This window comes from Aspergillus campestris, assembly GCF_002847485.1.
Source record: "Aspergillus campestris IBT 28561 chromosome Unknown P168scaffold_3, whole genome shotgun sequence".
In the NCBI taxonomy this organism is placed as follows: domain Eukaryota; kingdom Fungi; phylum Ascomycota; class Eurotiomycetes; order Eurotiales; family Aspergillaceae; genus Aspergillus; species Aspergillus campestris.
The window spans coordinates 1,662,430-1,686,911 of NW_020194338.1; the positions used below are offsets into that span (position 1 = coordinate 1,662,430).

A 24,482-nucleotide genomic window follows, 5' to 3' on the forward strand; every position below is an offset into this window, starting at 1 on the left:
ATCACCAGTCGAATAAACCAGCTTCGTACTGAAGAGCTGCGGCCCCGTCAAGGCAACCTCCGCGACTGAGATGCCGAGATCGTTGGCGATCCACTCGAAGGGGACACCTTCGGGGACGGCGCGGAAGTGAGGAATGCAGCCGCATATCATTCTGGCGGTGGGGCTAATCGACGCTTTCCAGTCGGGCGTGGGCGGCCTGCTCAGGATGCATTCCTCGGCGGGGGTGCGGTAGGCGAGGGCAATGTTGTGGTCGGATGCTATGGGAGGGGTTTCTTCTTGGAGGTCTGGGGGGAAGAAGGTGGGGGAGGGGCCGTGCCAGGAGGCCCAGGTGTAGGTCAAAATTAGGTGGAGGGGGCTCAGGAGGTTGGCGCCGTGGAGGAATCTTTTGATCCAGGTGGAGGTGGAGGGCTCGAATACTGTAGCTGTGAAGTCGATGGTGAGGCGGTGGAGATTGGGCGCTGCGAGGTGGCGCCAGGCTTCTTGAGGGGTGAGGGGGAGGAGCGAGGAGATGTGGATGCGGAGGCTGTTAAGAGCAGGGAATGAAGACATATTGGGGAGTCCATTAAAAGGTAGCGCCGGGATGTCGAGCTTTTCCAGAGACTGTCGGTGTATAGCTAGTAGGCTTTCGATGGTCGACGCAGTGTAGATATCCGTGTAGGGCGAATCGAGAACGTGGGAGAAGACCACTTCGCGGAGACAGCGTGGCCACTGGAACAGGAGCTCCGCGACGTCAGGGTCTGCTATCGGCACTGCGAGTGTCAAGCTGGTGATGTTTCCTGTTCTGCGGCGGGTAGACGGGAGCAGTTGCTCGAGCTCTCGTGTTGATTTCGGTTGATTGTGAGGGCGGAGCCGCGCAGCGTTAGGGCATTCAGTACCCTCAGCTGCGGACCATGGTCGCATATCTATAACCTCGTCATTTACATATTCTGACCACGCGATATGTCCGAGTCGCAGGGTTTTGAGAGTGGGTAGGTCGAACAGCTCGAAGATGAAGCGGATAGGGAGTCCTTGTTGCACGGTACACAGGTCCAGCTCAACCAGTGGAAACTTGCTTAGGCTTTCAAACAGTGGTATATCACATGGGAACGACATGCTCTCGAACGTTGCCTTGCGGACAGGACTCTCATGCTCGGCTGCCTTTCGCGCCATCTCAACGCAGAGATCGTTGCCTTCTTCGGTGTAGATTGACATGTGGAGAGATTGGGGATAGCGCCAGAGGTAGGGCTTGCTGTCCATATAACGCAACAGCTGCCGAGCCAGACGGTGATCACGTCTTTCGTTGCGATATGTAAGTTTAGAGAAGATGAGACTCTCGGCCACAGTTCTCCACGTCTGGCATACCTGCGTCAGTGGGAGCCATCTGGAACAGAGAGAACGTTGTGGCTCGTGGGGGGTTTCCAGGTATAAAAATATCTGAATCAACACCTCTGTCGGTATAGTAGACGCCATAGACGTTGTTTTTAGGGCCAGTAAAGGTGGTGTTGTAGACATTCCTGTCTTGGGGCAATGGCGGGGTATTTAAAAAACAAATTATGTTGCAAGGCTGAGGAAGCTATCGGCATGCATAGCCACGATATTTAGCGCCATACCATCTGACATGATGTGAGTTGGTCTTGGAATTCAAGGTTTAAAAAGCACAAAGATTAATATTGTGGAACTGCATCTATCCTCACCACATTGGCCACAAACTATGCGTTGATATCCATCCGGGGCCCGGTGAAATTCTTCCTCCCATCCACAATCCACTGTACTACCGATACAATCAAGATGATTCCAAACGCAACGACACAATAATCTACAGAAGACGCATTAGTATCTACGACAAACTTGTGGTGATATCAAACTTACTCATACTGCTACCTGTCACCACTCGCGAGGGAGGGAACAGGAAAAGCACTGTCGTCAAGGCAATGTAAGAGAGCGAGATCTATACTGTTAGCAAGTAGTCTGGGAAAAAGAATGAAAGAGGAAGGAAAGAAGGAAAGAAGGAAAGAAGGAAAGAAGGAAAGAAGGAAAGAAGGAAAGAAGGAAAGAAGGAAAGAAGGAAAGAAGGAAAGAAGGAAAGAAGGAAAGAAGGAAAGAAGGAAAGAAGGAAAGAAGGAAAGAAGGAAAGAAGGAAAGAAGGAAAGAAGGAAAGAAGGAAAGAAGGAAAGAAGGAAAGAAGGAAAGAAGGAAAGAAGGAAAGAAGGAAAGAAGGAAAGAAGGAAAGAAGGAAAGAAGGAAGGAAGGAAGGAAAGAAACGTACAATATCAATCACCCATCCAATCATATTAGGGACCTTCCACTTCCTATCCGGAAGCGTCTTGCGTCCACGGAGACAGTTGACGGCAATGGGCATGGCATACGACAAATCCAGCGCTACGACAGAAGACGAGATGATCGCGTTGAAGGCGCTACACCTGTCAGTACATTCTCTTTATCAACTGAATCAATGACAAACCTTGTCGAACCCAAGTAGATCAGGCCGAAAATCACGACAACCACAGAGCTCAGGCCCAGCGCGTTTAGAGGGAGCCCAAGCTTGGGATGAACGTGCGCGAAGAAGCGCGAGGCCGGAAGACCGCCGTCTCTGTATCAAGTTAGCTTGTTGTTTCCGTCTCGAGGGCAAAGAGAGAATACTTGCCTTGCGAATGCGAAGATCATCCGGCTACTCGTTGTCATGACGCTGAGGGTCGCAAAAGCCAGACACACGAGGGGGAGCCTGTTTCGTCAGCAGCTGCAACGGTGAATCTAGAAGCAAACCTACATTAGAAGGCAGATGCCACCCGCGGTGTTCTTTGTCGCATGCAGGAGAATCTGTAGCAGCGGTCCTGCTTCTGAGTCGATCGCATCTTTAATGTTGCCTGCGACGAATAGAAGAACAATGAGGAAGACGGTTCCGGTAAACGTTCCAATTCCAACACAGCCGACCATGATCTTCGGCCCTCTGATAGATGGTTGGGGAATTTCTAATTCGTTAGGTCGGTTTCGCAACTGAGAGGTAGTGATTATATCGCACCCTCGATCATGTGTACAACGGCGTCCTGTTTCACTGTTAGATCTTTGAAAATCACCAAGACACGGAAGCAGGAAAGCATACAAACGCCGTAACTCCCAATCCTCCTTGAAGAAGCTGCTGTTATTAGCACGCGCGTTATCAAGTCTAAGAATGGGAGACAAACCCCCAGCATCCAAGCAACCCCATCAGGCCCTGACAATTAGCAACACACACACCCTATAGATCATCTAGGACACTCACAGCCAGTGTTGTTGACAAATTCACAAAAGACGAAGCTATGCTATTAGCATTGGAGCAGAGCCCAGGGAAGAAAACATACTAAGCAGAGTTGTAATCCGGCGACGCGCACGCGAGGAGTGTGATGGAGACAAGTACGAAGCCACCCAGCGACCACGTCACTACATGAATCAGCTCAGGCCCCGGTAGATGCAAAATTCAACATACAGGCACCGCGATATATGATTGGGAGGATGGAGTTCATGAACGCGTTAACGACGAATGCCAGCAGTGTATATCCCACGTAGATCAGAAACTGCTGCCAGCGCTGCCACACGAAACCCTATATCGACATTAGTTAATCCGCAAGATGCAGAGGATGAGCATGCCTACCGGGTATACAGAGGATACGATGCCGGCAATGAGTTGGGCCGACAAGAGACAGTTGGTAGCTACCAGGGCAACCTAGGTCTGGTTAGCTACATAACCACTTTGGACTTGATGTCATACCCATCCCGCGACATTGACCCAGCCAGTCACCCACGACAATATCGGAACCCATTCCGGCCAGGAGACTGTCATCTTTAGTACACGACAAAAGATAAGATACCATCATGAAACATACCGGCTAAAGACATATGTTAGATAATTCTCCAATGACGGGGGACAATCACATACCTGCCACCCAATGATACTGACCACCCGCCCTAACGAACTAAGTATGTTTTCTATCCAGCCAGGATGATATACATACGTCGGATAAGCAGACAGAAACTCGGCCAAAGAGGCCGCAATGCAGAGGTTGCAGGTTCCAGCAGTGATCAGCCCTTTACTCATTAGCATTGATCAGGTCAAGGCGGAGGGGAAAACACACCCCAAATTACACTCGTACTCCCACCCGAAGTCAAGCTGATCGATAAACTGGCCGAAAGTGCCGTCCAGGACTAAATCTGTCAGCCCGAAAGTTAAAGATCTGGCACCTGAGCGTGGTATACATTTAAAACCGCAAACGCCAAGCCCAGCATGGACCTAGGAAACGTTAAATCAGTGGACCACGATGACAAGACAATGGAAAGACGTACAGGGTTGAGAAATTCCGTTTCAATTCGGGCCTGTGGCCCATTTGCGCCAGCTGGACATCATCCTCGGCGACCTCCTCGAAACTCTTCTCGTCTTTGGTGTCCATAGTGATAGTGTTTTGGAAAACAAAGAGATTCCAGACGGCGTATCGAACGGTGTGTCCATCCCTCTGGAATATGTAGTAAACTAGGGGTGGCTTGACGCTAGGGCTGCAGCCACTAGGGATTAAAAGACCCTAGCCAGTTGGATGGATACGGAATGTCCATCCTGCGCAAATGCGGGGAAGCTTGGTCGCGTGAAGCCGCCCCTATGTTGCCTTATCTGGCCATGTCCTCGTCTCCTGGTTTCATCACGTTCAGGAGCATGCTTAGGTGCAGCTCCCCTATCATAAGTGGATCGAAAGCCTGCTTATCGTGCTGATCCTTTGAGATATGCTTCCCGCCTGGACTTCCCCATCTCGTGATCAAGCCGATGCTGACATACTAGCTTCAATTGGCTGACATGTTCCCTTACTGATAGTAATGCGTCGCCAAGTGACCCAGAGATAGCTGACTCGTCTTTGTCGTGGGTCATGCTTGCTTTTTGCTGATTGGGTCCGGCTGATAAATAGATCGGGTGTCTGCTCGTCCACCGTCGGCGAGAGCCGTACTACGGAGGAGCTCCCCTTCGGTACCTCGAACGATAAACTGGTCGCGAGGATGATGTTTTCTGCAATTTCCAAGATCTGCGCCCTGCTGGGAGCTGGCGCGCTCCCCATGTGCGCCGGATACGTCGCCCAGCCTCGCAGCAATCAAAAAAGCGACGATCTTTGCACCGAAACAACGATAGCTATCTTGTATGAGATCCTTGTCGATCTGCACGTATATTCTGACACGCACAGGGGTGGCGGCATGGCCGGTGTCTCGGCAGCAGTATGTGATGTGTCTACCATTGGCCTTTCCCTACCATAAGCAATCTCTATAAATCCGTGGCAACTGCATGCTCATCGTACTAGCAAGCGCTAAAAGATGCATCCATTACCGATTTCTTTCTCCTCGAATCCCGAGACACTTTAGGCGGGCGGGTATGGCACACAGACTTCGGTCAAGACAGGGAGGGAAAACCGTACACAATAGAGCTTGGCGCAAATTGGGTGCGTCCTTCGAAGGCAATAACGACCAAAGAGTAATTAGCCACTGACTGGCACAGGTGCATGGGATAGGATCACATACCACCGGTGGGAGACCCGTTTTAACAGCTAGGCTTGTAGCTGGTTGGCTAACTAAAACTAGAGAACCCCCTTTGGACTCTAGTAAGGCCCACTTTCCTATCAATGGTCCCACATCTATAGTAACGTTAGACCAAATAGGCAGAAAAATACAACATCAGCAACACGCACACGACCTACCGCTCTATTCGAACATACAATGAAACCGGGTACACCGATTATAGACATCTACTAGATGCCTACAGTTCTGCATACGTAACTGCTGCCCAGGCGGCGGGACGAATCTTGACGTCCAACCTCCAAGACCAAACAGCCCGCTCGGGACTGGCCCTCGCCGGCTGGCAGCCGCAGAAACATGATATGGCGGCGCAGGCAGTGGAATGGTGGAACTGGGGTACGGTATAGGGAAGACCGTTGAAGGTGGTGACCCTAGTTCTTTCGCGGTGCTAACACAGTGACGTTCGGGCAGACTTTGAAGACGCGTCGACGCCCGAAACGAGCTCTTTCGCGTTTGGCATCGCGGGCGAGAATCTTACTTTTCACCAGTTTGGACCGCGAAACAACATGGTCACAGACCCCCGCGGGTATCGTACAATCATCGAGCGCGAAGCGTCAGCGCTCTTTCCATCGGGTCTGCAAGACCATCGCATATGGCTCGATTCCCATGTCACTGACATTGAGTATTCCCCCAAAAAGGTGACTGTGCGCACGAAGGACGGGAGCTGCGTGCGTGCGGACTATGTCATCTGTACTTTTTCTCTGGGTGTGTTGCAAGACCACGGTGCCGTCCAGTTCGACCCCCCGCTACCGGAATGGAAGCAGACTGCTATCCATAAGTTCACCATGGGCACCTACACCAAGATATTCATGCAATTTGATGAGACATTTTGGTCAACGGATACTTTGTTCTTCCTGTACGCCTCGCCTACCACGAGAGGGTACTACCCGGTATTCCAGTCACTGACAGGAGACGGATTCCTTCCGGGCTCCAACATCCTCTTCGTCACCGTCGTGGGCGAAGAAGCCTATCGGGTCGAGCGACAAACAGACGACGAGACGAAAGAGGAGATTCTCGCCATTCTCCGCGAGATGTTCCCGGACCGTGAGATTCCCGAACCAATAGCGTTCACGTATCCACGTTGGTCGAGGGAGCCATGGGCGTATGGCAGCTATTCCAACTGGCCCGCTGGCACAACCCTTGAGATGCACCAGAACTTGCGCGCAAATGTGGACCGGCTGTGGTTCGCGGGCGAGGCCACCAGCGCCCCATATTTTGGGTTCTTGCACGGGGCTTTATTCGAGGGTCGCGAAGCTGGAGAGCATGTCGCAGCCTTAGTACAGAAGCGCTGTATGATGCTTGACGGGACGAAGTTCTGCGGCGATAGGAAACACTATGAGCATCTTCATGGTACGACGCCGTCAGATTCGTTTTCTGCAGAGAACGGATGGCCCGTGAGTGGTATGGAGTTGTAGTTTCCTTTTCACCTGGGGCGAACTGCATATTTGATTGGGCGTTTGGGAGGTAGGTCTATTTGCAGATATGAGATTGCTTACACTGTCTGCGTTATTTTCGGGTCTTTGGAGCATGGGTGTTGCTGGGGATAGATAGCCGGAGAAGATTTTGCATTGTGTTGGATCTTTGGTCGCAGGGACGGGGATGTCTTGATATTCCATGCCATCTCTCGGAAATAATATTCATAACTACTTGGATCAGATATAACCATTAGTAGACGATTCACAATAAACCACTACATCTCTCCAGAAACTGACCATAGGTGGCATAGGTGGAAGTTCACCTTCGCCATGTATAGGTGTGATTTATTGCAACTTGGCTGCCAGGCATCGAGGCATTTCACCACAATGCCAACTTAGCCGGATATTCTCTGATTATCTTCGAAATCATGACACCATCGAAGCGGAGAACGGAAGATGAGGTGCAAAGGGGGGAGCAAAGAATGAGTGAGGAAAGTGAAGAAGTTGCCCAGTAAACCGGAGAACGTGATTTCTTGAAACATTCTAGATGACCGAGGCACGCACACTACAGTACCCAATTTCGGGCTGTATAATTCAGGCATCAAGAATTTTAATGGTCAGTTTATCCTGAGGATGAGCCTTTGGATTAAATTCAACATCCTAAGCAACCGTCGTGGTCTGTATAGATGCCTTGAAGAAAGCGTGATCAACAACCTAAACTATTAATTACTACATTTTACAGGATACCAAGTTCTAGACTAAGAGAATCCACAAGGCTATTAAAACGACGTAAAGAGTAAAGCGAGATTGGTATGCTGAATTGCCCAATCTAATGGCCCAGATTCTTAGGAGCAGCGGTTGCTGGTCCTTCAGGAGTAACATATGCCTAATGTCATTAGTACAGGTGTCCCTCATACCAAGAGAAAAGTAACGTACCTTGGACATTCCGCCATCGACCACGAAATCAGTACCGTTAACGAAGCTGCTTTCATCACTGGCCAGGAACACCACGGCCTGAGCTTGCTCGATGGCCTCGCCGAATCGACCAGTCGGGAAGTGGACCTCACGACGGTGTCGCTTAGGCTGGTCATCTCCGAGCCAGTCCTGCAAAAGAGGAGTGCTTCGCGGGTCAGGCATATGCTACTTTCACACCAACAAAAAGGACGAGGGAAAGCATACTTGAGAGGCGCGGGACACAGCGCATTGAACCGTAGTCCCTCACGGGCGTGCACGATAGCAAGCTCGCGGGTCAAAGCCAGAACGGCGCCTTTGCTAGCAGTGTAGGCCAGCTGGGGCGTGGCGCTCCCCACGAGGGCGACCACACTAGCCGTGTTGATGATGCTACCTCTGGTCTTCTTGTTGCGGCGCATGCTTTGCACCGCATGCTTGCATCCAAACCACACGCCCTTGACGTTGATATTCTGCGTCATGTCCCAGATCTTCTCGGGGGTATCGACGGCGTCAGCGTCGTCGGCGTGCATAATCCCGGCGTTGTTGAAAATCACGTCCGTGCCGCCCCAGCTGTCCTGGGATTCCACCATAACCTGCACGTCGGACTCTTTGGAGACGTCACACTTGATGATCTCCACTCGAGGGGCGTCCGGCACGACCTCCTTCACCTTAGCGATGGCCTTTTCCAAGGCCGGGACGGAGATATCGGCCATGAGAACCTTGGCTCCTTCGCGCGCAAAGAGGATGCTTGTTTCTAGGCCGATACCACTAGAGGGGGCTTAGCTTTGGGATGCGTGGTAAATAAAAAGGACAAGACAGTCATGACCTACCCCGCGGCACCGGTAATAATGGCATTTTTGCCCTGAAGGCGACCTCTTGGTGCTGAAGCCATAATGCGTCTATCAAGGGTGATGATGTACAAGGCAGGGCTTCGAGAAGACAGGCGGGGCAGGGGTGGACCCATTATCTAAGCGCCGATAAGGCAGCCAAACCTTACCGATAAGGCCTGATAGCTGTCATGCCTGCTGATCTCCTTGCCTGTTGGGAATGGTCTAGATCCTCTTTTGCTTCAACCCTCTCCGTTCACATTTCTCTCACCTTCAACAGGTATTTGCAGCTTGATTCCAACGGGTTCGGTAAAAATGGGCACTTCATCCACGGGCGAGATCACCCTCGAAGATCTACCTGACTTGCTGTGTTATCACAGCCGCGTCAAGGTGGCCGGTGTCGATGTCGATGGCCAGCTGCGCGGGAAATTAGTGTCCAAAAAGAAATTCATGTCGATGGCTGAAGAGGGGTTTGGCTTCTGCTCGGTGGTGTTTGGCTGGGATATGCACGACCAAACGTACTTCAAAGAACTGGGGATCAGCAACAAGGACAATGGATATCGCGATATCCTCGCCATCCCCGACCTCAGCAGCTTCCGGCAGATCCCCTGGGAGAATAACGTCCCTTTCTTCTTGGTCCGATTTTATGATCCCGAGACCAAAGAACCGTTATGTGCGTGCCCCCGAGGTTTGCTGAAGACTGCTTTGAGCAAGGTAGAAGCGGCGGGCTGTCGCGCGATGGCTGGGGGTAAGTGTGGTGACCCTCTTGGAAATGGCCAGATGATACTGACGCGTGTAGCGGAATATGAGTTCTATCAATTTCGTGTCCCAGATACTCACCCCACCCCCGAGCGGAACGCCTCAGCGACTGCTACCTTCCTCAAGGAGAACCCCGTCGAGGCCCTGCCCCCGCTGACGGAGGGGATGTTTGCATATAGCTTGAGCCGTCCGATTCACAATCAAGACTACTACTATGGGGTATACGATGCATGCGAGGAATTCAATTGTGGGATCGAGGGGTGGCACACCGAGAGTGGTCCGGGAGTGTATGAAGCAGTGAGTGGCCGATTTACGCGTGGAGCTCAGCAACTCATGCTGATGGGACAAACTAGGCGTTAGAGTTTGACGAGGCCAAAGCAATGGCAGACAAAGCCGCACTGTTCAAGTAGGTGGCTGAAAGTCCATGGCGACTATCCCGTTAACCGTGAGGTCGTCTAGGTTCGTAGTCAAGTCCATCGGGACCAAGCATGGTATCACCCCGTGTTTCATGGCCAAACCGCGCCAGGGCTTGCCTGGGAACAGCGGCCACATGCACATTTCGCTCGTCACAGCAGACGGAACCAACGCCTTCTACCGCAGCACCCCCGATCCAGCGCCGCCGTACCCCGATGTCGCCCATCTGTCCGACCTAGGACGACATTTCCTGGCAGGTATCCTCAGCGGTCTCCCGGACATTATGCCCATGTTCGCGCCGACGGTCAATTCCTACAAGCGGCTCGTGGAGAACTTCTGGGCCCCGGTCACAGTCTCGTGGGGTCTGGAGCACCGGGCGGCGTCCATCCGGGTGATCTCCGCACCGACGGCAAGCCCGAAGGCCACGCGACTGGAGGTGCGGGTACCGGGGGCGGACGCCAACCCGCACTTTGTGCTGGCGGCGGTGATCGCATTGGGCTGGCGCGGGGTGGAAAAGAAACTGGACATTCCGGTGCCGCCGCTGTCCAAGGGCGACGACATGGGCGGGGCCAGCGACCAGGGAGCGCGACTGGCTAAATCACTGGGCGAGGCGACGGCCACGTTCATGCGTCCGGAGTGTCGCGCGGGAAGTGTTTGGCGACGCGTTTGTGAATCATTTTGGAGGGACTCGCGAGCACGAGGTGCGCTTGTGGGAGGAAGCCGTGACCGATTGGTTTGTTCTCTCTCTCTTTCTCTTTCTCTTTGGATGACTCTGGAAATTGTGCATGCTAACCAGTTGCTAGGGAGGTGCGACGGTACATTGAGACGGTCTAAAATTATGGAGGGGACCTAGGATAGACGCATCTGGGAACAGCATTTGATGAGTGATGATACGCATGGCATTTCTTTTTCTTTTTAGCTTAATTTCTTTTAACCTTTTTTTTCTCTCATATTTACCTTAATATAAACCATATCTTTATTTTCCGTATTATTCATCATTCTCCGGCCTGTTCTACTTTAAAACCACCATGTTTCCTCCGATACAGTATAACCAGGTGTATCCCGCCGTCTCCGTTGGAACCCGATCCCGGGCAGCCATCACATGCCGGGTAGTCAGTATTTCACATGCCGGGGACCTCGAGAGCACGTATACGGAGGACCATGGTGGTAGAGAACCAGGGGACAAGGACTAGGCCTTGATGAGACCATCAGACCAACTACCTAGCTGGCTAGCTAGCTTCTGTCTGTATAGCTCATAGCTTCCATAAGGTTGGTGGTTTTCAGAAGTAAAGCCCGCAGCCTCAGGCCAACATTGATTCCGTCCCGACATCGGAACAAGCCGGTTCGGATAGGAGGCGAGGGAACCGACTGGTGGTGGGAAGATGAGGGATCATTATTGGATTATGAGGACCGGGAGTGGCTGTAGACAATCATATTGACGTCGAGCCGCGGCAGTGGAAGGATGGAAGGATGGAAAGGTGGGAAGGTTATCGGGTGTGGGGAATGTAGAGTTATCCCGAGGTTAGATGAGCTATAGTTAGGGTTGGTTTCAGTACCGTCATCTGTACAGTGGACTGTAGGACGTGGTGAATGATCCAGTGTAGGGGCACCAGCCTGTTAAACATGTTAGATGTTGTGTTCAACCTGAGGGTCTCATGAGTCACTGTCTAATTATAAGAAATGTCTCGTATCTATACAATCGCACGAATGGAGCACGATGCAGGACGGCGTTCTCCGGCGGAAGGGAGGCGGAAGTAGAGAAGTCGGCCGATATCCATATACTGGACCTTGGTATTCACCGTAAGAAACCGTATGCTTCTCCGTGGGAAACTGTCCACGCTAAACCGTCTTTCGTCATTCTGCTTATATAAGGGGAGATTCCCCGCGGGAATGTCACATGCTGCCTGCACATCCAGCGCTCCAGACAACCTCACTGGTCAACCTCATCTCCATCTGCTCCAGAGTTCTCCAGTCATGGCTGGGTGGATCATCCACCGTCTGGCCCAGGTATTCGCCTTACCAACTCAGCGTATCACCGGCTTGGAGCTTGCCCAGCGAGCCTATCATCGACTATCTTCGTTTAACCGCGGTTCAATGGTCGAGGTTCGACGTGACGTAGTCCGAGATGCTGAAGCCATGGCCATGTTATCATATATTATCAACTGCCTCCTCTTTTCTTTCCTCTCTTTTTTCCCTCTTCTGACGCAAACTTTTCGTCTCTCTCAGACTCACCCATAATCCTATAATCCAATTCCATCCGCCATCATGAGTCAAGTCGATACCCAGGTGAAGGATGTCACCATCCTGGGCCCCATCCCCCAGGAGGCCCGCAAGATCCTCACCAAGGATGCCTGTGCCTTCCTCGCCATCCTGCACCGCACCTTCAACCCTACCCGCAAGGCTCTCCTGCAGCGTCGAATTGACCGCCAGGCTGAGATCGACAAGGGTCATCTGCCCGACTTCCTCCCCGAGACCAAGCACATCCGTGAGAATGACGCCTGGAAGGGCGCCCCGCCCGCTCCCGGTCTCGTCGACCGCCGTGTTGAGATCACCGGTCCTACCGACCGCAAGATGGTCGTCAACGCCCTGAACTCGGATGTCTGGACCTACATGGCTGATTTCGAGGGTAAGACCCTGATTCTTCCTCTTGGCATGTAGGAGATACTGACGAATTAGACTCGAGCGCTCCCACCTGGGAGAACATGGTCGGCGGTCAGGTCAACCTGTACGATGCCATCCGCCGTCAGGTCGACTTCAAGCAGGGTGCCAAGGAGTACAAGCTCCGTACGGACCGCACGCTCCCGACCCTGATCGCCCGTGCCCGTGGCTGGCACCTCGATGAGAAGCACTTCACCGTCAACGGCGAGCCCATCTCCGGCTCGCTCTTCGACTTCGGTCTGTACTTCTACCACAACGCCAAGGAGTTGGTGGCCCGCGGGTTCGGCCCCTACTTCTACCTGCCCAAGATGGAGTCTCACCTCGAGGCCCGTCTGTGGAACGATGTCTTCAACCTGGCCCAGGACTACATCGGCATGCCCCGCGGCACCATCCGTGGTACCGTCCTGATCGAGACCATCTCCGCCGCCTTCGAGATGGACGAGATCATCTACGAGCTGCGCGACCACAGCTCCGGTCTCAACTGCGGCCGCTGGGACTACATCTTCTCCTTCATCAAGAAGTTCCGCAAGCACTCCAACTTTGTGCTGCCGGACCGTTCCGATGTCACCATGACCGTGCCGTTCATGGACGCCTACGTCAAGCTGCTCATCAAGACCTGCCACCGTCGTGGTGTTCACGCCATGGTATGTTCTCTCTCCTTGTCACATCTCTTTTATAAGCGTCGTACTAACTGGAACAGGGTGGTATGGCCGCTCAGATCCCCGTCAAGGACAACGCAGCCGCCAACGACAAGGCCATGGAGGGCGTGCGCGCCGACAAGCTGCGCGAGGTGCGTGCCGGCCACGACGGCACCTGGGTGGCGCACCCCGCCCTGGCGGCGATCGCCTCGGACGTGTTCAACAAGTACATGCCGACTCCCAACCAGCTGTTCGTGCGCCGCGAGGACGTGCACATCACGGCCAACGACCTGCTCAACACCAACGTGCCCGGCAAGATCACCGAGGAGGGCATCCGCAAGAACCTGAACATCGGCCTGTCGTACATGGAGGGCTGGCTCCGCGGCGTCGGCTGCGTGCCCATCAACTACCTGATGGAGGACGCCGCCACGGCCGAGGTGTCGCGCTCGCAGCTGTGGCAGTGGGTGCACCACGGCGTGACCAGCTCCGAGGGCAAGAAGATCGACAAGGCCTACGCCCTGCGTCTGCTCAAGGAGCAGGCCGACAGCCTGGCGGCCAAGGGGCCCAAGGGCAACCGGTTCCCGCTGGCGGCGCGCTACTTCGCCGGCCAGGTGACGGGTGAGGACTACGCCGACTTCCTGACGAGCTTGCTGTACAACGAGATCTCGTCGGCGGGCAGCCAGGTGTCGAAGCTGTAGATGATTTGATTTTTGATTCCCTGTATTGTATTTCCTATGTGATTTCCTAGATTGTGACGTTTATGAATACCATTCCACCTACTTCTTACTATGTAATGTCCTCAGCCGTTAACACAACAACAAACCCAAGTAAGTATCCCCCACAAGACAAAACCAACCAAATAATGCAATAAAACAGTTAGAATCATGCAATAATCCAATAATGAAGTGAAATATGAATATAAAAAATAAAATCAAATCAAATCAAATCACGGATCCGAACACCACCCCCCATCAACCACATACGAACTCCCCGTAACAGCACTCGCCTCCCCACTCGCCAAAAACAAAATCACGCTCCCAACCTCCTCAGGCACCAAATCCCTCTGCAAGCTCTGCGCCCTCATCACCTCCTCCCGATACTCAGGCGTCAACACCTCCTCCCTCTGCCTGCGCGTCGCAATCGCCCCCGGCATCACACTATTCACCCTGATACCATGCACCCCCAACTCCTTACTCTGCACGCGCGTCAACCCCATAACGGCCGCTTTGCACGCCGCGTACACGGGCTGTCTCCCGTCGGGGATGCGCCAGGTGATGGAGCCGAGGTTGACGATGGAGCCGCCGCCGAGGGTCTTCATGCCGGGGATGACGGCCTGGGTTAGGAAGAAGACGTGCCGCAGGTTGGCGTTGACGCTGGTGTCCCATGCTGCGGGGGTGGCTGTCTCCGTGGTGAAGCGGCCGGCGGCGCCTGTTGCGGCGGCGTTGTTGATGAGGATGTGGATGGGGCCGTGGGTGGTGAGGATCTCGGAGGCTGTGGATTGCAGGGTGGGGAGGTCGGTTATGTCGCAGTGGTAGTAGGCTGGGGTGTGTGTGGTGGGCGGGTACGGGGGGAGGTGAGGAGGGGGAGTTGGAATGTTGCGGTTGCGATGGTGGTTTTGGCAGCGGCGTCTGCTATGTCGAGGATGATGACTTTGCTGCCTTGTTGGGTGAAGAGGGAGGCTGTGGCTGCGCCGATGCCGTCTGCGCCGCCGGTTATGAGGACGGTTTTGTTGAGGAGGTCGGGGTAGATGGCGGGCATTTTCAATAGATACCTAGGTAAGAGTGTAGGTACTGTAGTGAGGGTAGGGTAATGGAATATGTAGAGAGGACAGTGTAGCTGTTGTATAGGTATAAATAGGCATGAATAAGGAGGACAAAGAAAGCGGGGAATGAGGGGAAGCGGGGATATTTCGGCGTTAGTATGTAGGATGGACTAAGTCGATACTAGTATACCAAGCATTGGAATAGTAGGCAGCCAGAGTATGCGCTAGTGGAACCTGGAGTACCACAGTCTATATTGATTTATACTGATACTATCTATCAAATACTATCTATTTGATACTATCCAGTTACATACTATTTCGACTCAAAGTTATCAAAGTGATCTGTATAACCTGGATAGCATAGATTAGTCATACATACTGTTATTGGCTCCTGAGGCTTACGTTTCCACGGCCCGCTCCAACATCAATCATTGCCCTTCTGGGACAAACACACACTTGGATTCATCTCGACGGTCCCCTTTTCTCGTTCTCTCCGGCTGGTCGGATTTTTCCTGTCCTCGTGGGCTCTTCTCTCGAGCTCACTTCCTCACACTCCTCCCCGTCCGTCTTTCTGTCCCCCCACGGCTCATGCCTTCCGTTCCTTAAAACCATGCCTCCCACCACCTCCAAAGGGCAACGATACGCCCCCGTATCGGGCGCCGTCCCCGACGAAGACACTCCCTACGATTCCGCCGACGAAGGCACCCTCTCGGGCCTCTCCGACATCGACGACCCCAACGAAGTCAAACTCCGCCGCGTCGACCGCTCCGCCCGCGGTCCCCGCAACGCCTCCGCCGCCTACGCCCCCACCTCCGCCCGCCGCAAGTCCGGCGACGTCGAGGCCTACCTCGACAGCATCACCGACGCAGAGCAGGAGCTGCTCTCCGCCAGCAGACAGTATGATCTCGTGGACGACGAGCTGGCCTCGGACGACGAGGAGCTGAAACGCGGCCGGCGCGAGCGACAACGCCGACGGTCGCTCATCCAGGCCCAGTCGGGTGGATGGCGCGCTGTCCGTCATGCCCGGTACTGGTGGCGGACGCTGGTCGCCGTCATCGTGGGGCTGGCGTTGCTGGTGTGGGCGTTTTCGAGTTTTGCGGCGAGGAGGGATAAAAATAGACCGGTGGTATGTTGGTCTTACCTGTCATTGGAGGCGATATGCTGACTGGGTTAGGGCATGCCCCCGTCCGATTCGTGGTTCCCTTCGCCGCGCGGAGGAACCCTGGATGCCTGGGCCGATGATTATCGCAAGGCGCAGGAGTTGGTGCAGCGGATGAGTTTGGTGGAGAAGATTAACATTACGACCGGGATCGGTTGGAGTATGGGCATGTGTGTCGGAAATACTGGTATGTTGATATCGAGCTCAATCTGGCCTACCGCTAATTGAGAGGCAGGCACCGCGGAATCGGTCGGCTTCCCCTCGTTGTGTTTACAGGACGGCCCCCTGGGCATTCGATTCACCGACCGCATCACCCCCTTCCCCGCCGGCATCACCACCGGCGCGACCTGGAATCGAGATCTGATGCGCGCGCGCGGCGCCGCCATGGGTGCGGAGGCTCGCATTAAAGGCATCAACGTTCTGCTAGGTCCGTCCATGGGCCCCCTCGGCATGATGCCCGCTGGTGGCCGCAATTGGGAGTCCTTCGGCTCCGACCCCGTGCTGGCGGGTGTCGCCGCAGCGGAGACCATCCGCGGCATCCAGAGCAACGGCGTCATGGCCACCGCGAAGCACTTTGTCATGAACGAGCAGGAACACTTCCGCCGGCCGTACGAGTGGGGCATCTCCCACGCCGTGTCGTCCAACATCGGCGAGCGGGCCCTCCGCGAGGTCTTCGTGTGGCCCTTCGCCGAGAGCGTGCGCGCCGACGTGGCCAGCGTCATGTGCGCCTACCAGCAGGTCAACAACAGCCACACCTGCGAGAACAGCAAGCTGCTCAACGGCATCCTGAAGGACGAGCTGGGCTTCCAGGGCTTCGTGCAGTCCGACTGGGGCGCGCAGCGGTCCGGGATCAACAGCGCGCTGGGCGGTCTCGACATGAGCATGCCCGGGGACGGCCTACGCTGGGCGGACGGCAAGCCCCTCTGGGGACCGGAGCTGACCCGCGCCGCGCTCAACACCTCGGTGCCGATGGAGCGCATCAACGACATGGTGACCCGCATCGTCGCGGCGTGGTACCACCTGAAGCAGGACGAGTGGGAGCCGGGCCAGGGGCCTAACTTCTCGTCCTGGACCAACGACGCCGAGGGCTACATCCACCACGGTAGCCCCGGCACCCCGGAGACCAAGGAGACCGGCGTCGTCAACTTCTACTTCGAAGCCCGCGGCGAGGGCGAGCTCGCCCACGCCATCACGGCGCGCCGCGTGGCCGCCGAGGGCATCGTGCTGGTCAAGAATACCGACCAGACGCTTCCGCTGGCGCGGGGCCCGCCCACCCCGGAGGCCGGTCTGCGCGTTGGTGTCTACGGCGACGACTCGGGCCCTGGTATGGGACCGAACGGCTGTCCGGACCGCGGCTGCAACCAGGGCACTCTAGGCATGGGCTGGGGCAGCGGCACGGTGGATTACCCGTACCTGGTCAGCCCGCTGGAGGCGTTGGAACAGGCCTGGGCGCCCGGTGTGGACATGACGGCCTACACGCGCAACATGGTGATGCCGCAGGACGCGACCGACAAGGACCTGTGCCTCGTTTTCGTGAGCGCGGACTCCGGCGAGGGGTACATCTCGGCGCACGGCATCCACGGCGACCGCAACCACCTGTTCCTGCAGAAGGGCGGCGACACGCTGATCAACACGGTGGCGGAGAACTGCGGCGAGGGTGCCGGGCGCACGGTGGTGGTCGTGCACGCCGTGGGGCCCGTGGTGGTGGAGCCGTGGATCGACCTGCCAGGCGTGCACGCGGTGCTGTTCGCGCACCTGCCTGGCCAGGAGAGCGGCACGGCGCTGATGGACGTGCTGTTCGGCGACGTTGACGCCAGCGGCCGACTGCCCTACACGGTGGGCAAGAGCCTGGAAGACTACGGACCCGGCGCGCAGGTGCTGTACGAGCCCAACGCGCCGGTGCCGCAGGTGGACTTTGACCAGGGACTGTACATCGACCATCGGTACTTCGACCAGTACAACGTGACGCCGCGGTACGAGTTCGGCTACGGACTGTCCTACACGAGCTTCTCGCTATCGGACCTCAAGATCACGCCACTGCGATCGCGGTCAGTGCTGCCGCCGGCGCGAGTAGCGGACCCGCGCGCAGCCCCAGAATACGAGCGCCAGCCACCACTAGGCGAGGGCGTGCTATTCCCGGAAGGGTTCTCGCCGGTCCCCAAGTACATCTACCCCTACCTCACATCCCTCGAGGGCACCTCCCCCGCCCCATACCAGCACTACCCCAAGAACTACACCGTCATCCCACCCCGCCGCGGCTCCCCCTCCGGCGGCGGCCTAGGCGGCAACCCCACCCTCTACGACCTCATGGCCACCGTCGAAGTCCAAGTCACCAACACCGGCCCCCGAACGGGCCAAACCGTCATCCAAGCCTACGTCTCCTTCCCATCCGGCGTAACCGAAGAAGTCTGGGTGGAGACCGAGGAGGGCTCCGGCGAGCAGGAGCTGGTGACTCTGCCAGTGGACTTCCCTGTGCGGGTCCTCCGCAACTTCAGCAAGGTGGAGGTGGCCCCGGGAGCGCAGCAGACGGTGTCGATGACGCTGACGCGGAAAGACCTGAGTTATTGGAGCAAGGCGCAGCAGAATTGGGTGCTGCCGGCTGGGGCGTTTGAGATTCGGGTCGGGACGAGCTCGAGGGATTTACCGTTGGGGGGGACGTTGTAGGTTGTTTTTGGGGGGGTTGTATATTATTATTTTCTTTATACATATATATACGTGCATTTACATAGCTGCATAGACTTTTTTTACATAGTGTCTACAGTATATCCACAGTCCATACACATTAGTAGACTTGCATTCCATACTCTACACGATATACGTAACATAAGCACCGCCACACCAACCCTCTTCCTCCTCCTCCCTCCTCCTCCCACGTCCACTCCACTCCACTACCCAGATACGTAGATACAGCACCGCCACAAGATAAATAACAGCTCCACTCTCGCTACCAAATCTTCCCTCGTCTCAAGATCGCGTCAACCTGTTTCTTTATTTATTTATTTATTTTCCCATCCTAATCAGGACAATGCAAAACGAGACTAGCTGCCGATCCTATCACCCACGCCTTGGATCCCATCTTTCATACCACCTCTGGGTGAAACATGGTCCGTCTTGCTTTAGTCTACCGTGCACAGTCTCTGGATCGAGGGTTAGCAGCACTGTCTAGTAAACAATAACTATGGAAGAGTCAGAAACTAAGGGGATACCTTGCGAGTGAACTGAACTAAACTAAACCAAACCAACTGAACCAGATTCTGTTCCCCATGTGATGCCTCTGAACAATGGACGGATCTTCATCTTCCAGTGGAGATATGGGGGTACTTCCCACGCACGGGGATCTCTACGCGCTCTGAATCGTCACTGATTCTCACCAACTATGGTTCTTGACTTCTCGGGGTGTCTGTTTGAAACAGATGACGGAGTTGGAGAGGAAAAGAGAGGATTGGAGGGCGATCAGTGCGCTTGTTTTGGGTTTTTTTTGTTGGTTTGACTGGTTGGGGTTGGGGGTGGATCTTTTCTACTTTTTTTTTTTTTCTCTTCTTTTGTTTTGCTACTGTAGGTAGACGGATACTACTGTGTTTACTAGGTAGAGGCAGGACTAGATTGGGAGGATAGTTGAGGTACAGCTATAGATAGGTAGAGATAGGTGTACACTGAGTTGTCGACTATAATTATACTATACTCTGTGTTGTAATGTATGACGATCATCGATAAATCTGCTTCGATTCTATTCTATCTCCAATCTAAATCTACTGAATAACGTCAGTAACTGATCGACGTCTATCCCAGATAGGCAAATGATCCTACATCATCCATCTATCTCATTCTATATAGTGGTAGAGAAAGATATAAAGTTCCGCCACTCTCCTCCCTCCCTCCTCATCAATCATTCTATCACTTCACACTTCAACTAAAATTCCATTGATAAATACAAAATAAACAACATGAAATTCCTTTCTCTCCTCCCCCTCCTGGGCGCCGTCTCCGCCCTCCCCCAACTCCGCTCCGACAGCGGCAACGACAGCTTCACCGTCGTCGCCGCCCGCTCCGCCTCTCCCATCCACTACCTGACCCTGACAGCCTCAGACGGCCACTTCTGGCTGGGCGGACGCTCCTCCACTTACTGTCCTGAAGTCGTTGCCAAGAACGATGACTGTCCTCCTGGGAAGGAGACTGCTATCTCTGGGGATCATTCTTTGGTACCCCTCTCCTACTTTTCCCTTCCTCTCTTTCTCTCCTTCTCTTCCTCTCCTTCTCTTCCTCCACAAGACTGTCCATGAATATATAAAAACAAATGCTAATATAAAATATCAGAACGCAATGGTCCCAGGCTCCCAACAAATCTACATCTCCCCAGCCGGCTCCCTCTCCTTCACGCCCCCGCACGCCTCCTCCTCCATCCCCGCCGGCTCCTCCACCGGCCCCTTCGTGTACACCCCGCCCGCCGTGCAGGGAAGCACCAACGGTACGGGTCTCGGCCGCTGGACCTACGAGGGCCAGGGCGCGCACGGCTTCATGGCTTGTCCCGTGCCCGCGAAGAATGAGACCGTCCCGCGCTGGCAGGTGTTTGCCGCGCTGAAGAATGCCACTGTGCCGGGCGGCAAGAGGGATTCGTGCTTGGGGTTCTCGGCTATGGCTGTTGTTAGGGAGGAGGGGGCTGGGGCTGCGGCTTGGGAGTATCTTTAAACTCTTGTTGCTTTCTCGGTTGATTTTTTGAATTGGGGTGTGACTTTGTGACTTTGTGGCTTTGGGAAAGGGTAGTGGGTGGGATGTGGTTGGACGGTTTTGTATGTGTCTATGGCTATGAGGTATAACTTTCTGGTTGATGGTGTATATGTATATGATGTTATATGGATCAATGATATAGATATGATGTACATCTCGACTGTTTTACTACTCATCCCGCGCATACAATGCCAATATCTCATCCTGCTCAAAAGCAGCCGCCACATCCAACGCCGTCGCCCCCTCCCCATCCTCCGTCCACGGACTAAGCCCCCTCTCTACCAGCGCCGTGAAGATCGCCGGCGCATCCACCAGCGCATTGTCAAGGTCATCGCGCTGCGCCACTACATGCAGCAGCGTCTCCCCCTTGTTGTTGCGCGCGTGCATGTCATGCTCCGCGAAGAGCGCGCCCATGTCCGCGGCTGTTGGGGGCAGGGGGGTCTCCACGTCTTCGTGGTAGATTTTCACTGTCGCTACGTATGCGAACAGTGGCGTGTTGCCGTCGTTGTCGCGTGCGGAACGATCGCATCCGCTTGCTACTAGGCGGCGGTAGAGGCGGCCGAATCGGGTGAGGTTGTCTGCGTCTTCGTCGTCTTCTTCTTCTTTGGAATCGTCATAGAGCGATTTCGTGGGTCTCTGCGTGTAGTCGTACTCCATTAGGCAGGGTGCGATGAAGTGAAGGGCGGTTCGGCCGTCTGGCCCGCGCTCTAGCGGGTTGGCTCCTGCGTCTAGTAGGGACTTGATGATGTCGCATCTGGGCTCTAACAGTGCGTAGTAGAGTGGAGTGAAGCCGGCGTGGTTTTTCACGGCTGGGGACGCGGACGCCGCGAGGAGTGCCTTCACGGTAAACCACATGCCATGCTGCGCCGCGTAGTGTAATGCAGTGGACCCGGTGGCGTCTGTGACGTGCACGTTGACCCCGCTATCGACCAGTTGCAGCGAAGTGTACTCCTTGTTGATGCTCAGGTCGTAAGGATAAGAAGAGGGTCGAATGCATGACCGGTGGAGTGGGGTTCGGCCGTCCGCGTCCCGCTGTTGTAGATCGCATCCAGCCTGGATGATCGGCTTGATGAGGCCGTTGAGGCTGCAGATCTCGTGGAGCGGGGTGGACAGGCCGTTGCGCAGGAGCAAATTGGGGTCAGCACCGTGGTCGAGAAGCAACGAAATGCACTGTTCGTGGGCGGTGATGATATCTGTCCAGCGAAGGTCGATCGAGCGGGATGGACTCGCGGCCAGTTCGAGCGGAGTCTGCTCCTCGACCTTCTTCGGGTGTCGCTTCTTGCTGCGGGGCTTATGTACTAGGTTTGGGTCGATACCGGCTTGTAGGAGGACCTTCAATGCTGATGGGTCGCGCGCATGCAGCGCAGAGAATATAGCCGGTGTGTCTCCTAGGGACGGGTCTGCGCCACGGCTAAGCAGGAGCGCGAGGGTATCCCCGTCCCTTTGATTGCTTAAGGCAGTGTGGAGAGGCGCGACTCCTTCCGAAGTGGTGGCGTTTACGTCGGCGCCGTGCTGCACGAGAACCTGCAGCGTCCGGTCACGCCAGACTTCTCCCAATGAATATCCCGTGTCGCCAGACTCGAGTGCGGTATGGAGCGGTGTTTTGCCATCCGACGTTTTGATTTCAGTGTCGCCTCCAGCGTCTAGAAGACATGCCAGGCCGTCGACATTCCACCAATGCTTCCCTCTGGCCAGGATGTGAGTCGCAGTCACACCATGCCGGTACTTCTCGTCAGTATATTGAGCGTTGGGATCAGCGCCACATTCCACCAACAATTTGATCATCTCGATGTTGGGAAGACGCCGCTCTGCAGCAACAATCAACAGCGGAGGAGAGCACGAGTTGAGGTCACCGGCATAGGGCACCAATCTCCTCATCATCGATACACACCCCCAGCGGGCCGCGAAGCAAAGAGCCGACGTGCCGTCATCCTCGATCAGTCTAAGCCGCTTCGTTCGTACCAGCTCTTCCACCAATAGTTCGTTGCCGGTAGAGATCGCGCGCTCAAGCAGTTGGAGATGGTTTTCAGGCACCGAGAAATCATCTACCCAGCGGAGGGCAGATGGACTGTTGCTATACAAGGACTCGCCTAGAGGATCGACCGGTGAAAGACCATTTCCATCGGAACGGCTGTATATGGCCTGCATCCTCGGTGCGAGCTCTTCGACCACGGCTGATGATCCATGCATCAATGCGACATCGGTTGGGGTGTGTTCCTCGTTGTCAAGTTGTGCAGGATCAGCTTCGGCATTTACGAGCAGTCGGACAACTTCGCGAATATTCTTGCTCCCATCTTCCGTTTCAATCATTACCCCCATCCGTTGAAGAGAGCTATCCTTACTGGTATATTTCTTAGGCTGACTGCCTTCATTTGAATAGCAGGTTCCAGCATTGAACTCGCCTGCCGCATGTAGAGCACTCCGTCCCTGGGCGTCGCGGACGGTGGGATCTGCCCCGGCATCGAGCAAGAGCTTCACAGATTCCTGTCTCCCGCTCCGGGCGGCCTCGTGCAAAGCTGTCCGTCCTGCGAGACTCCGAGCATTGACCAAGTCCAAGCTGCCTTGGTACAGCTCGAGAAGGTAGCAAACAATATTGCTTTGGCAAGCTCTTGCCGCGAAATGAAGGGGCGTTTCATGGTTGTTGGTTCGAAGTCGGAAATCCGCGCCTGACTCAACTAGTCTCCGTGCATTTTGCTCCGATACGGTGGATGCCAAATGCAAAGGAGTGACCCCTTCATGATCCGAACCATTAATATCGAGGCCTATGTGGGCCTGCAGCGCAAACCCGAGCCGAGTGGCCATGCCGCCTTTACCCTCCTGCTTTTCTGATCTGGAACTGTCCTCAGCCAGTGCGGCTAGATGCAAAATGTTTCTTCCTTGGTAATTGCACGCCTGAACCTGAGATCCCAGCTCCACGGCCGCATGCACGGAGGATTGGACCATCCTCCAGCTCTCACGCCACGCCATACTGTCATGCAGGACGGTGTTTCCTGCGTGGTCAACTGCGTGAAGATCGGCACCGGCATCAAGAAGCAGTTTCATCCAGGCTTTCTTCTTTTCCACATCGGCCCTCCCCGCATCGATAAATGACACGACTGATACTGCGATCAAGTGCAATGCTACACCCCATTAGCCTCCCTACAGCCATGTACGAATTCCATCAACTTACCTGATTTGCCTTGGTAGTTTGTGGCTCGTGGATTAGCACCGAGCCCTAGAAGTGACGCTAGCAGAGCCTCGTTCGAGTCACTCCAGCGTTTCCCATCAAGAAATGTAAGAAGAGCCGTACGGCCACGGTGATCCTGTGACTCCAGCGAGAATCCCTTGTCCACCATGGAAGATACCAGCTCCGGGCTATCCACCCCCGAGCTGCAGAGCAGGCTGTGCAGCACTGTTTGGCCGGCGTTGTTCCGAAGGCTTGGGTTTGCAATGGCCACCCAGCTCTGTGCAAGCCGGCTACTCCGCATGGCCCCATTTGCAGCAAGATGGGCTGCCGTATTCCCGTCCGCATCTTGAACGTCGAAATCAGCACCAAATGTGTGAAAGGGCTTGAGATCCACAGCCAAAAGGCTGGCAACAGCTTGAATCATTAATGGCGTTTTTCCATCCGCTTTT

General features: G+C 54.8%; 8 protein-coding genes across 8 annotated transcripts; 5 read left to right on the forward strand and 3 right to left on the reverse strand.

The window, feature by feature from the left end:
- Positions 1–1,656: 1,656 nt before the first annotated feature.
- Positions 1,657–4,665, reverse strand: P168DRAFT_309581 (amino acid permease). The gene is made up of 19 exons (XM_024839314.1): positions 4,297–4,665; positions 4,210–4,243; positions 4,089–4,158; positions 3,969–4,041; positions 3,893–3,921; positions 3,725–3,792; positions 3,608–3,679; positions 3,443–3,557; positions 3,318–3,396; positions 3,239–3,273; positions 3,162–3,190; positions 3,080–3,112; positions 2,999–3,023; positions 2,747–2,948; positions 2,624–2,701; positions 2,441–2,569; positions 2,246–2,393; positions 1,849–1,927; positions 1,657–1,795 (listed from the first exon to the last, which is right to left on the reverse strand). The coding sequence occupies exons 1-19, from the start codon at positions 4,398–4,400 to the stop codon at positions 1,689–1,691; spliced, it is 1,509 nt and encodes a 502-aa protein (XP_024695323.1). The 5' UTR covers positions 4,401–4,665; the 3' UTR covers positions 1,657–1,688.
- Positions 4,666–4,671: 6 nt separating this feature from the next.
- Positions 4,672–7,187, forward strand: P168DRAFT_249569 (putative flavin containing polyamine oxidase). The gene is made up of 8 exons (XM_024834175.1): positions 4,672–4,723; positions 4,808–5,129; positions 5,175–5,205; positions 5,289–5,426; positions 5,483–5,510; positions 5,566–5,585; positions 5,643–5,895; positions 5,971–7,187. The coding sequence occupies exons 2-8, from the start codon at positions 4,993–4,995 to the stop codon at positions 6,972–6,974; spliced, it is 1,611 nt and encodes a 536-aa protein (XP_024695324.1). The 5' UTR covers positions 4,672–4,723; positions 4,808–4,992; the 3' UTR covers positions 6,975–7,187.
- A 481-nt stretch (positions 7,188–7,668) lies between these two features.
- Positions 7,669–9,013, reverse strand: P168DRAFT_288644 (putative short-chain dehydrogenase/reductase family protein). Its single transcript, XM_024836836.1, has 4 exons — positions 8,756–9,013; positions 8,154–8,693; positions 7,911–8,094; positions 7,669–7,860 (listed from the first exon to the last, which is right to left on the reverse strand). The coding sequence occupies exons 1-4, from the start codon at positions 8,815–8,817 to the stop codon at positions 7,804–7,806; spliced, it is 843 nt and encodes a 280-aa protein (XP_024695325.1). The 5' UTR covers positions 8,818–9,013; the 3' UTR covers positions 7,669–7,803.
- P168DRAFT_288645 (glutamine synthetase family protein) lies at positions 9,001–10,910 on the forward strand. The gene is made up of 5 exons (XM_024836837.1): positions 9,001–9,500; positions 9,552–9,808; positions 9,865–9,917; positions 9,971–10,658; positions 10,729–10,910. The coding sequence occupies exons 1-5, from the start codon at positions 9,068–9,070 to the stop codon at positions 10,747–10,749; spliced, it is 1,452 nt and encodes a 483-aa protein (XP_024695326.1). The 5' UTR covers positions 9,001–9,067; the 3' UTR covers positions 10,750–10,910.
- Positions 10,911–12,190: 1,280 nt separating this feature from the next.
- P168DRAFT_316716 (malate synthase) lies at positions 12,191–13,919 on the forward strand (the record flags this gene model as incomplete). The annotated part of the gene is made up of 3 exons (XM_024840043.1): positions 12,191–12,551; positions 12,602–13,227; positions 13,284–13,919. The coding sequence occupies 3 exons, from the start codon at positions 12,191–12,193 to the stop codon at positions 13,917–13,919; spliced, it is 1,623 nt and encodes a 540-aa protein (XP_024695327.1).
- Positions 13,920–14,167: 248 nt separating this feature from the next.
- P168DRAFT_303008 (SDR family NAD(P)-dependent oxidoreductase) lies at positions 14,168–15,024 on the reverse strand (the record flags this gene model as incomplete). Its single annotated transcript, XM_024838709.1, has 2 exons — positions 14,872–15,024; positions 14,168–14,704 (listed from the first exon to the last, which is right to left on the reverse strand). Exons 1-2 carry the CDS (start codon positions 14,977–14,979, stop codon positions 14,168–14,170), a joined length of 645 nt encoding a protein of 214 aa, XP_024695328.1. The 5' UTR covers positions 14,980–15,024.
- A 419-nt stretch (positions 15,025–15,443) lies between these two features.
- On the forward strand, positions 15,444–18,869 carry P168DRAFT_303009 (beta-glucosidase). Its single transcript, XM_024838710.1, has 3 exons — positions 15,444–16,109; positions 16,158–16,329; positions 16,378–18,869. The coding sequence occupies exons 1-3, from the start codon at positions 15,594–15,596 to the stop codon at positions 18,804–18,806; spliced, it is 3,117 nt and encodes a 1,038-aa protein (XP_024695329.1). The 5' UTR covers positions 15,444–15,593; the 3' UTR covers positions 18,807–18,869.
- Positions 18,870–20,086: 1,217 nt separating this feature from the next.
- Positions 20,087–20,828, forward strand: P168DRAFT_280120 (putative IgE-binding protein; the record flags this gene model as incomplete). Its single annotated transcript, XM_024835851.1, has 2 exons — positions 20,087–20,341; positions 20,457–20,828. The coding sequence occupies 2 exons, from the start codon at positions 20,087–20,089 to the stop codon at positions 20,826–20,828; spliced, it is 627 nt and encodes a 208-aa protein (XP_024695330.1).
- Between the last annotated feature and the right edge of the window lie 3,654 nt (positions 20,829–24,482).